General features: G+C 41.6%; 1 protein-coding gene across 2 annotated transcripts in view; it reads left to right on the top strand.

The window, feature by feature from the left end:
- sppl3 (signal peptide peptidase 3) overlaps nt 1-11,244 on the top strand; it is a 29,607-nt gene extending 18,363 nt beyond the window's left edge. The window contains exons 3-11 of one of the 2 annotated variants that reach the window (XM_037117658.1): nt 985-1,091; nt 1,183-1,302; nt 1,538-1,616; nt 3,237-3,349; nt 4,297-4,403; nt 6,338-6,501; nt 7,036-7,226; nt 7,396-7,505; nt 8,138-11,244. In XM_037117658.1, the coding sequence (XP_036973553.1) occupies nt 985-1,091; nt 1,183-1,302; nt 1,538-1,616; nt 3,237-3,349; nt 4,297-4,403; nt 6,338-6,501; nt 7,036-7,226; nt 7,396-7,505; nt 8,138-8,209 (1,063 nt within the window). In that variant the 3' untranslated portion in view covers nt 8,210-11,244. The remainder of the gene's footprint in view (nt 1-984; nt 1,092-1,182; nt 1,303-1,537; nt 1,617-3,236; nt 3,350-4,296; nt 4,404-6,337; nt 6,502-7,035; nt 7,227-7,395; nt 7,506-8,137) is intronic. The other variant, XM_037117659.1, reaches the window with a different exon arrangement.
- The last annotated feature ends 1,426 nt before the right edge of the window (nt 11,245-12,670 follow it).

The raw sequence follows: 12,670 nt of genomic DNA on the forward strand, positions 1-12,670 counted from the left end.
ACTGTTATAATACCACTGACAATTGACGGTGGAATATTTAGGAGCAAGGAAATTTCACGACTGGACATGTTGTACAGGTGGCATCCTATCACAGTACCACGCTGCAATTCACTGAGCTCCTGACAGCGACCCATTCTTTAATAAATGTGTGAAGAAACAGTTTACATGCCTTTACAGGTGCTTGTATAGTATTACTGCAGTGACGTATAAAGTTTCTCCTTTTGCAATCAGATCAGTCATGTTTTCATTTCATTTGTCACAGCAGTCACTCTGAATTGTCATAGTAGGAAAAACACAGGTGGAACTGATAAAGCTGCAACTAACAATAGTTTTTGATGATTCATCGTATAATTATATATATTAAATATTTTTAAAATTGTTCTGCATTTATTTAGTGAAGCAAGACATAATCAGTAATAAACATATGGAGGGAAGATAAACATTCAATACAGACAATGGCAACAGCAAAAAGATACAGATTCATGGCACTGTGTATATCAGTGAAGAAAATGGAGATATGCTTGTTAAATTACAATTTTTTTTATATTCTGTTCAGGCTTCAGGTGTTAGCAATAAACAAAAATTCTGAAAGGAAATGGAAATATTTTGTGGGGAGACATGAAACTTTCGGTGCAGTTCATAATAAGTTCAGACCTCCTACACTCTGCAAAGTTCAGCCATCAGTTCAGTGTTTCACCCAAATGTTTCACAATGAGTCAACTGTGAAAGAAATGAAGTTGTTGTTGTTTTCTTTCCCCCAACTTTTTCAAAAATAGTTTTATATCATTGACAAAGATATTCGTATGCATAAGAGCCATCACTTCTCGGAGGGAGTCACCATCTCTAATTCATTCACTGTAGAGTAAATCTCCTCTTCAGCCCTTCACCTGATATTAACCGTTTCCATGTTACGTGTTATGTTCTGATTATCCAACACAGTCTCCTTCTCTCTGTGCTCTCCTCTCCACCCTCCCTCGGCTGCAGGTCATTAAACATGGACTGTGAGAACCAGGAGAAGGATAAAGATGGCAACCCCACAACAACAGGGTCTTTCAATAACAGCAACACAAACAACAGTGAGTGTTGTATGAGTGAGTGAATTGAATTTACAACTTATCACTACACTTTTGTTCGTCTTTTTAAATCCTTCTGACGTTGATGTTTGCAATTTTTTTTTTGCAGGTATTCAGACCATAGACTCCACACAGGCCCTGTTCCTGCCCATAGGAGCCTCAGTGTCCTTGCTAGTCATGTTCTTCTTCTTTGACTCGGTACAGGTGGTCTTCACCATCTGCACTGCAGGTAAGTGCCGCTCCTGAACACGACACAAAAACTCCACGGCTGTGGAATTACTGTAATGAGGCTTTCGCCTTTCTGTTCAGTAGTCACACACTGGGGAGGGCCTCTTACCTGCACTGATTATTGAAACTGTGAAGATCATTAACTGCCCCATTGAGCTGACGGAAAACAACTAGAACCAGCGGTGCAGGTATATTAGTCCTTTGGTCTCACTGCTGTGCTTTGTTCCTCTCCTCAGTTCTTGCAACAATCGCATTTGCATTCCTCTTGTTGCCAATGTGCCAGTATCTGACCAGACCCTGCTCCCCACAGAACAAGTAAGGAAACCATGTGGATTCTTCATGTCTTTAAATTGTGTCTGCTGTTTCTAAAACTGCTCCATGCGGTGTCTTTTTATAAATATTTATAAAGCTCTTTCATTCCTTATATCTTTCAATCAACCTCCATTCAAGTAAAACTGATTACTTCTACAGGCTTGGCACTACTGGTAGTAAGTGAGATATATATTTTGTTATTTGTTGAACTAGCCCTTTAAGTTGTATCTTATAAATTGGCTAGTTGGCTGAGCCACATACTCCAAAAAACACACCTGTGACCACATTACATGATTATTACAAATTGTTGATGGTAGATGGCAAAATGGCAGATGAACAGGAAATCGCCGAACGTGACTAAACATAACATGGGTACGATTTAAAACATTACCTCGTCCATACACTTCTGAGTCATTTACATAGATACATTTTTGTCAGTAATAGTGGTTGTTTAACAAGGAATTTGTTGGAGTTGTGAAACAACTGTAAACAAAACAACCCACCATCGTTCGTTAACAGAGGCAGACTTTTGGAAAATCGAGTGCTCTCAGACACAGTGTGGGTCCAAATACACCTAAGGGTCCTGTCAGTAGAGTCTGGGACACAGAGCTAAACAGAGCTCATGGGGATAGATTTCCTCTTCGCCATGTTGCGAAAATTTGTAAAACGGCCAGCCCCGAGACGATCTACACTAACCACTGCTTAAAGCACCTCTGTACAAACTCTCTGATGCAGGCTCAGAAACATCATGTCGGAGACGGGGCATACTTGTCCCTGCATTCTTACTGAGAAGATGCTGAAACTATATCCCTGCTTCTGGCACAGCGTAATTAAAACACACCTGTCCAGAGTCAAACACCTGTGTCTAACAACACCCCTAAGCTGTAAACCGTAGCCTCTTGGGCTTACTGCTTTATGGCCTCCTGGCTCAGGAGTCTGCACATTTCAAGCTATAGTAACGCACAAGGGATCAGCAACCCACCTACTCAATAACCAATGTGACCACCTCCTCTCTAGTTACAGATTCAGAGCGCACTATCCGGTTACAGTAAACCTTTGTCTGCTCCACAGAGCCAGTAATAACCCGACCTCTAACCTGAATCCCCTTTCTGCTCTGTGTTTAGACTGTTATTGTTGTTATCTGTAAATAATGGCTGCGCATAGTTTGTATATTTATCAGTAATGCTATGGGCCCTATTGTCATTTCAGTTCTGTGTTGTTCAGATAAAATCCAAATGAGATTCAAATTTCCCTTTCATTTATACTTCGCAATGTATTTGTATCTTGACCAGATATCAAATCTGATAGCAACTCGTCTTGCAAATCAGGGTCAGTACACCTGGAGCTGTTTGGTAAACAGTAAACTCTCCAGAGGAAGAATCACGTGCCCACTTTAGCCGTTTAAAACTATCCATAAATTACTCAAACACGCGGATGAATCACTTTTATGGATTACGCGCAGGGCAAGCGTCACTCTCGGCCCACTCCCTCGGTCCTCTACTATCCGAATTGTTCTTTGCACATCATTAAGCACGTTCAGCAGTAAAATAGATCATCCTGTATACGTTGTCTTGTATGTATCATGTTTTCCTGTGATTTAGGAAGTGTCTTGTCTTATTGCAGAATTTCCTTCGGCTGCTGTGGGCGTTTCACTCTGGCTGAGCTCCTGTCCTTCTCCCTCTCCGTCATGTTGGTGCTCATCTGGGTGCTGACTGGACACTGGCTTCTCATGGATGGTGCGTCTCTGTCACGACTTGTCTCTGCGTGTCTGCAGCGTCACCCCCCCCCAAATTCACAAGAAATCAGTCAACATCACAAAGTGATTTTCACCATTTTCACAGTAAATAGTTCTGAAGTGGAAGGATCTCTTCAAAGTAGCCAGTTACAGCGAACGTTGGTGTGTAAGGTGATGATCTGATCTTTTAGCATAGCTGCTAGCTGCTAAATTCATCCATCTTAATCTGCACTAAAGACATCTGGACAAAATTCAGGTTTCATCATCTTGGGAAGAAAGAACTTGTCATGACTCATGCAACATGACGTTTTACTAATACTATTTGCAGGCTCTTTATGCAGTGTGCCGGTTGCCAACACAAGAGGAATGAACTCAATTTAGTCCGCTGTGTAAAACACTACTGACATTTAAGCGAGGTATTTTAGTGAAACCCTGACAAAGCAGAGAAAAGTGTGTGGGCGTGTGCTCTCCTTTTATCTGACCCAGTTGACTTCAGTAATTTGAAACATATTACAGTCATCTCCAGAAATGCGAACAACGCGGGCCTGTGACAAATGGCAGCCCTTCACCAATCGAAAATAAACACACTTGCGGGGATAAAAATGTTGAAACTGGAAAACAGTCAGAAGAATCCAACACTCTCACTGTGTGTTCTCTGGATTCCTGTCATTATTACGTCTGGTTAGAATAAACGCAGCAGAACACACACTTTCCTAGATTTCAACACCATCTTGTGTCGTAAGCGGTCATAACTCATGCGCCCAAATGTGAATTGGGGCACAAGCAGAGAAATTTCATCAGAATAGTCTGTCTAATTAATTAGGCTTGTGTGCACAGTAATTAATGTTTCTTAAATAAACTTGCTAAAATCAGTTCCCATGTTGCTGTTGCAGCCCTTTTTCCACCAAACTGTGTTTTTAAGTGTCTTGTGTTTCTCCTCTCCTGCAGCTTTAGCCATGGGCTTGTGCGTCGCCATGATAGCCTTCGTTCGGCTTCCCAGTCTGAAGGTGTCTTGCCTGCTGCTGTCAGGACTGCTCATTTATGACGTGTTCTGGGTAAGAAAAGCTCCCATCCAAGAATTCACCTCCATCACAGCCACTGCCATGAGGTGCAGCAGACTGTGTACAGCAAGACACACTCAGTTAAAAGACATCCATAGATATTTTCCCCTATCAGACATTATGGAAAGTAATGATTCAGCCCTTACGTTTGTTTTCCAAACGTATACAAGCAAATACCTCTTTGTCTGAGAGATTATTTCATTTCATTGGCTAAAGAAACTGGGCATAGAGCAGAGGTTGTGTTAGCAGAATGTTTTCTGTCATTGACTGAATTTTGTTCAATTATGATTGAAAAAATCTGGCTTTTTGGCTTTTTGAGAGATTAAAACTCTGTGGACAATCAATAGTGACGTTAGTAATTCCCACTCAGCACTGTCAATAACCACATGTAGACCACCGTTACACACCCCCCCAGCACTAAGGGTGCCGAGAGTCTGCTGAGGAAATTAAGACTGTAGGCCTTGACAATCCCCTCAGCAGCATCTCCCTTAATGTGTTTAATTATACTCAAGTGCACACCGAGGATAAATTCATGTACAGACCAGGAGGAAGGTTTAAGCTTGGCTAGATTACATATATATTTGAAAATGTCTAATTCTAAAACGACAGTGGTAAAAATAAACGTAATTTGTATAGCGACTTTAAAAACAGTTTACGAAGTTCCAAGCAAAAGCAAGGGACCCGTGAAGACAGGAAGTCGATATTATAGAATAAACAGTCAACTGTCAACACAGTGAAATGTAAACTAACCCAGGAATTCCACTGGTTGCAAGTATGTTGCAGAACGGCTATGCTATGGTTTTGCTCTGTGCTCCATTCGGACTTCGATCCCAACAGGCTGCGTTTTGAGTGTAGCACGGTGCAACACTGCCGGACAGCTACGTAACTCGACCTTTGTAAACAGAAATGAACTAGATAAATTGCTAGAAACGACAGCAGGTGTCTCTCAGAGCGTAAACAAAGACGAACACCCCTTTTTCCTGAGACAGTTAAAACGTTTATGTCTAGTTGTCTTTTCCTGTCCCTTGTAGATTCAGGTGAGATTTGTTGGCTGTACCTTACCTTGTCCCTTCTCAGATCACCACTTAACAGCTTTAGAGTGACAGAAGTCTCAAGGCAGCATCATCCTCTGAGTGATTATTTTAATATGAGGGTGATTATCAGTGGTCTAGTGAATGACCGAGGCAGGAAGACGTGGTTCTGTTTGAGTTTTTACAAGAACTGCAGTGGGTTTTTTTCATGATTTAATTAAACCACAGAACATAATCAGTTGAGATCTGAGGAAAGTAAAGCTCGGGGGGGTCTTAGAGCACCTGGCTGCTCTAGATATCCTATCTGTTTCATCCAGATAATGTTTGTTAAAATATTTGGACACATTACTTCCTAGAGAGGATTAAAGATGAGTGCAACACAAGTTTTACTACAGAAAACTGTCAGTGTTACACAAAGAAATGTCTTATATAACATTTAAAACGGAGCAGAACCAACCACGTCTGACACTGCACAACAAACTGCTCGTGGTGATGTTCCTCCAGTGATTCTCTGCTGTTGCTCTTATCTTTAGCATATCAGGCACCTAGCAGCCTGCCAACACGCCGCGTTATCTCCTTACTTAGGCTGACTATCTATAGTCACAATAGATGAATGAGATAATTTAATCCCTACCTGTACCTGCTGTGAGAAGTTGTTTGAAACATTGCATCGACTTATTTATAACAGCAGGACATTTGGTGATTGTTAATCTGAAAGTGTAAGCAGGAAATAAATTGAGAATCATTCCAATGATCAATTGATTATTATTCTAATACCAAACAGGAGAGAGCCTCGTCTTCTCATGATAATAACCGGAATGTTTTATTTTAATGTAATAAATCTTCTTCAGGCTCCAGTGAACTGGGCTAAATTCCTCCTCTCTCTCTCTCCTCCAGGTGTTCTTCTCAGCCTACATTTTCAATAGTAATGTGATGGTCAAAGTTGCCACCCAACCTGCTGAAAATCCCATTGACGTTCTGTCCCGGAAGCTACACTTGGGGCCGGGGATGGGCCGCGACGTCCCCCGCTTGTCCTTACCGGGCAAACTGGTCTTTCCCAGGTAAGTCTGATGGGACCATGGCGAGAAAAACACTAGTACTGCTACTGATGAGCTTCTGCTGTGTGTTGGTGCTGACGTCATTCTGTTCAGTGGTTGTCAGCCAGACTGTTGCCTTGAAATCGTAGTGTTGGTCAATCAGTCGACCACTATTGACAAGTCAGTGTGATTATGATTATGACCTTACTAACGTTGGGCTATTGTAATGTATTGTCATTGTGATATGACGCAAGTGTTGTCTTTTCTTGGTTTTAAAGGCTGCATCGCAATAAAGTCGGACTGTTTGTACTTGTTCTAAAACTTGCCTCTATCCACTTTGTCATTACATTACTGATGAAAGTTTTTTTTGCTACTACTTAAATATTGTGATATTTGGTTTTGTCTCCAGTCCCTCATAGCATATTCTAAGTACTTTTGAGTCGATTTCAAAACATGGACATAGATGTGGTGTATCATAATATAGCCTGTGTCTATGCACTGTGTTTCTAGTGTTCCTGTATTCTTCCATCCCAAACATGTATCTTCTCGTCCCTGCAGCTCCACAGGAAGTCACTTCTCGATGCTGGGGATCGGAGACATCGTGATGCCGGGGCTGCTGTTGTGCTTCGTCCTCCGCTATGATAACTACAAGAAGCAAGCAAATGGGGAAGTCCCGGGGCCTGGTAACATGTCCGGACGCATGCAGCGCGTCTCCTATTTCCACTGCACTCTCATTGGATACTTTGTGGGTAAGCGAGCAATCGATGGACGGATGGATGTGAAAGGTTGATGGTTTTATTGTCATTTGGAGGCGATGGTTATATGTGTTTGTGTGCCATTGTTTTGGTCTTTTGAGCTTTGTGAGAAGACTTTTTTGTTTTTCTAATATGACTGATGTTGATGCAACTCTGTCTTCAGGACTGCTGACCGCCACCGTGGCCTCCAGGATCCATCGTGCTGCTCAGCCCGCTCTGCTCTACCTGGTGCCCTTCACCCTGCTGCCTCTGCTCACTATGGCCTACCTGAAGGTACAACAACAGCATGACACAGTCACTTATTTACAAAGATCAAGATACAAAGTTCAGCTCTGGATGTTTTCTGCAGAATTCAGCAGTTTGCTCAACATTTTTACTGTTCTCTGCAACAAATGCACGAGGGAGAAATATAACAGCTGGAAGCCACCTGCAGTTTTCAACAGTGCAGCTTTCTGTGTTGACTTCACACATTCTCTCTATTAACGGCGACATCCTGTTGAAGTGCACGTGATTTCTTTTTTGTAATCTTGCAGAAATGTTTCTTGTACTGAAATGACTACGTTGTGGAATTCAGAACAAGGTTAACAGAACATATATTCTAACTGAAGCAGATAATTGGCTCTCATCTTTATGTCTGATGCTCCTTTTATTTTTAGATCAGGAAATAGAGTCACTAGTCACCGGTGACCTTTTATTTCTGATGAATTATTTTTCAGCTAATTTTAGTCTGTTAGTTTGCAGCTCATGAAATTTTAAAGAATGCTTACAAAAGTGAGGATACATGGTAGAGTTTATTTTTTACTTCAATAAAACGTGGATTACAAGTTGTCTTTCCTGAGCCTGATGAAGATCCATAAGAAAACGTTCGTTTGACACGTGTCCAATCCTGTTTCCGTGCTCCACAGGGGGATTTGCGGCGCATGTGGTCAGAGCCCTTCCACACCAAGACCAGCAGCTCCCGCTTCCTGGAGGTATGATGCAACCCGGGACAAACGACCAGCGCGGGGAGGACTGCGGATCCTTTACCTTAAATTCGAGGGAAGGAGAGAGGGCGCACTCACAGTGAGGCCATGTCGTCATCACTCGTTCATGCTTTCCGCCAATCTTCTGTGAAAACCCTCAGAAGGACACCAGTGTGTGGATCACAAACGCCCCAACACGACTCATCTTTGGTCCCTACATCCTCCGCCCCCACCTCTGTTTCATCTCCGCTTCCGCTTTTCTGTTTATTTCCTCTTCATTATAGCACATCCTGCCTATGCTGTTTTTACTCTGCCCCCCCACCCCCACCCCGCTCCCTCTCTTTTGCCTCCCTCTATAGTTGCCACTTCCCTCCCATTCGTCGGGCCTCTTCTCTTTGCGTTTTCCTTCATTTTCTCTGCATCGCTGTTTGTCACCAACTCAGATGAACTCGAGGGCCACGCCTCTCCCCCCATTTTGTGGACTTAGGGTTGTGAGACATGGCTGGGGTTTATATATATTTTTTTAGCATTGTCGTGGTCGTTATTATTATTATTAATATTATTATTATTAATATTATTATTATTATTATTATTATTATTATTATGGAACGATTTCAACAAACGGAGAAGAGGCGGAGGACACAGGACAGTGCTCGGGAGCAGCGACACAGTAAAGGAGAAGAGTCTTCCCCCTCCATCCGTCTCCCCTCCTCCTCCCCCACTACCCTCTTCTTCTTCTTCTTCTTCTTCTTCATCTGTCCCATCATCCCACAACAGCGGCCTCTTCCCGGCACTCCCTCCGACACTCCCTGCGAGCCCCACCCTCCTCCTTCTCTGTTCATCTGCTGTCCCCACCCTCACAGATAACTATGTATTTTATTTAGAAAAGTTTTATTCTTGGCATATACAGAAATGATGCATTATAAATTGTTAAGCGTCCCCCAGTGTTTCAGGGGCCGCTTATATTTGTATATATGTGTATTTGCGGTATCTTTGAGTTTGTATTTGTGTTCGGGAGCATGTCGAATAGGGCGGGAAACTGACGCCAGCCGACAGCCGAGTTTTGGTGAATTGCGGCTGCCAGTTGAGTTGAGTCGACTGGTGAGCGTCCATCATTCAGAGGTCGTTTTCTACAGGACTTGTGTAATAGAAACATTGCTGATAGATTTATTTGGGGGGTGGGGGGGGGAGACATCTGCATCGGTGGCTGGTCGATGAAAGTTTCCTGCTCTAGTGTTAATGTGTGTGAGTGTGTTTCTGTGTGTATGTGTGTGCGAGAGAGAGAGCGAATCAGACGAGTGAACGGTTACTTTGCTCGGTTTTAATTTTAAATCATGAACATGTTGAAGAAACGGTGACAATAGTCAGGTTTCCATTGAGCTGGATCATGAACACATGACATGTCTAATGTTTGTGTCTAACTTGTAAAGATTTCCAGAAAACCCAACCGAGGGTCAGTTTTCTTTTTATCGTCTCTCTGTGGACAGGTGGAAATGTAAACAGTGTTTTCTTTTTTTCAAATAAATGAATGTTGAATTAATTTTAAGGAATGCCATGTTACTTTTCATCTTGACAGCACATCACAACACGCATCCTGCTGATTTTTCTACTGAGTTTCTCTCACGCACATCCCAAATTGCCACGTATTTATGGCCATAAAAACACTTAAAAGCATCTTTTCCAGCTTTCACATGTCTATAAATGTCCGAGCATGATGATATCAAATCAGTTTTTTCTACATTTTTGACAAAAGACGAGTCAGTGGAGCAGCAGCAGCAGCACAACGGCACATCTCATCTGAACTTTGTAAATGTCAGTGTTTCACCTCAGTCGATGAAGGCCTGACTATTGCGAGACGAGGGGTCGGTGTGATGATGAAGATGTACTGTGGTTAGATTCATACATAGTTACTGATAAAGGGGTTCTCTGGGTGGATGGTTAAGTGTGTGTGAGTGTGTGTGCCTGATCCAATAACATGATGAAGTCTGTTTGGACCTAGGGGAAGGGTGAGGTTATCAGTTATCAGATATGGAAAATGGAAATTAAGAAAATTAACCCATAGGACGTTCCTGCTGTCAACATCTGGTCCCCGACCGTCTCTTTTCTTTCTGTCCTCCCACTTTTTTTTTTGTGGTGCTTGTCAGTTTAATATCTAATGTATACTGAAAAACGTGTGAGTGAGTTGGAGAGGCGTAGGGGCGTACGCAGTTTGCTGGCTTTTTTGTTTTGTTTTTTTTTTACTTTTTTATGCTCTCTGGCCGTGCATGTTAAGTGTACAGTGTATCATTTCTCAGACTGCATCAACAGGGCTGCTGCAGTTTGGAGTCTCTGCTGGCCCACACCGAGGCACTGGACCTACAAATGAGCTCGCCTACGCAGAGCAGCGTCAGTGGGTGGGATACAAAAAAAAAAAACAGACTGCAGGTCAGAAAGACTGCGATTGGTCAGCTCTGACTGATATCACGACCTGACCGCTGTCGGGTTGGGGCGTCCGACCTGCTGCTCTGTGCGGTCGTCTAAACTCGGGACATCGAGGAGCCACAAACCCCCTTTCACCTCTTCATGGACATGGCGAGAAAATATATAGATTTATATACATATATATATATATAAATATATGTGTGTATATATACAGACATAAATAATTGATGATGATCATGGTGATAACAACAGAAGAGTTTTTTATATAGAAAATGGATTTCTTTTTACTCCCCTTTGTTTTGTTTTTTTGTTTTTTTTTCATGTTTTCTCTTCGTAGTGTTTTAGTTGTTTTGTTTTTTTCTTGTTTCGTTTTTTTTTTTTTTTCTCTCCCCATCTTCTCCCCTCCGGCAGAGGACTCGAGCTCTGTTGGTGCATTGATATTACGGCTGAATGGATTCTGTATAGAAAAATGGTGAATAAATAAATTAAGAACTGTGTAGTGAAAACATGAATCCTGAAGCGCTTGATCTAAAACACTTTGTCTCCTTTTAACCTCTGCCCTCTGCCCTCCCCCCTCCTTCCCCTCCTCATTCAGGATTCTGCTGTAAATAAACATGACTCTAACTGTAGCACCGCTGTGTTTTCTTCTTCTTTGGGTCGCCTTTTGAAAGGCTTACTCGCGTCTGTTCTGGAGGTCCTTTTGAATCACCTATAGTAGTGACAGTTACTCAAACAAAGGTCATTTATTTTTAAGGTCCAAGCTTTTTTTTCAGGATTTACTTAATTGACTAAATAGAACATTATAATGTGTGACAGCAAGAAGACTTTTTTTTTTTTTTATGTTTATTTAGTTCATGAACTAACTGTGTAACTTAAATATTTATTCACTAAGAAAGACCATGGCAACAATGCTAGGTTTTTTAAATTTTATTTAGTATGTTACGTGTCATAGAGTTATGGTGATGTAAAATGGATGGATGAGGGGTGGTGTAACAATGGAGATGGGACTGGTGTTGGATGAAGAGGGGAGCCGGGGCAGTCGGGGCAGTCGGGGCTCTGGATAGGTGAGCCGCCTCTTCATTTGTCTGGATTTGTTTCCCAGATGAGCCCCAGTGGTTCCAGTAACAACTCAAGAAGGGGAGGGAAGAAGGAAATGGATCAGGTGAGCGTCTGTACCATCTGTGTGGGGATGGGGTGCGGTTTAGGCGTTTTTTTTGTTTGTTTGTTTGTTTGTTTGGTTTTTTTTGTTCCTTAAGGGTTGCTGTTACTGAACTGGATTACAACAAATTTTTCATATCCAGTATCTGGCCACAACAATAGAAGCTGAAGCTCAGAAGAACCAGTAGTGCAGAAACTACTTCCAACTGTTAAGATTTATTAGATTTATTATTTATTAGATTTATTATTTAGTTAAACCAATTTTGCATCACTTTTTCTGTGAAAGCAAAGATGATCAATCAAAGATCAATTTTGACCAAAACTAGAGTTACTGGTTACTTTTCAGATTAAGATTCCACATAAAAGTCCATGATGAGTTTATGAAATAGAGATCAAAGATTAAACCAGTGTTTCAGTGTGTGATTTGTCACAAAAATGCAGTTTATAGTTTGCAGTTTCAGATTTCATCCAAACTTTAATGATTCCACTTCACTGACACTAAAAAAACGTATAAATGCTTAATTTATTTAATGGCTTTGAGGCCTAAATTTGCAGAAAAAATACGTAAAACAGCAAAATGTCCACACAAATTGTGTTAAATTTGTGCATAAGAACATCCGTTCCCACTAATGCTCATCTTGTCAGGACCTGACACCAGGCTGGAAACCACTCAAGTATTGAACAGTATATAAAGTTATTAAAGATTCAGTAGCTACAATAGGCTTCATACGCTGTCAGGCATTTATTGTATGTATGATAAAAAAGTTACCGGATTCTTACCGGATTTTTACATTGTGCTTCTGGCTTTTTAGACACAAAAGGGGACTATTTGTTTTGTGGAAAGTTGTTTCAATGACAGTTGTTAAGTCAGATTATCTAGAGTGACCAGAAAAGCCT

The sequence above is a fragment of the Acanthopagrus latus genome, chromosome 12, assembly GCF_904848185.1.
Source record: "Acanthopagrus latus isolate v.2019 chromosome 12, fAcaLat1.1, whole genome shotgun sequence".
Classification (NCBI taxonomy): Eukaryota; Metazoa; Chordata; class Actinopteri; order Spariformes; family Sparidae; genus Acanthopagrus; species Acanthopagrus latus.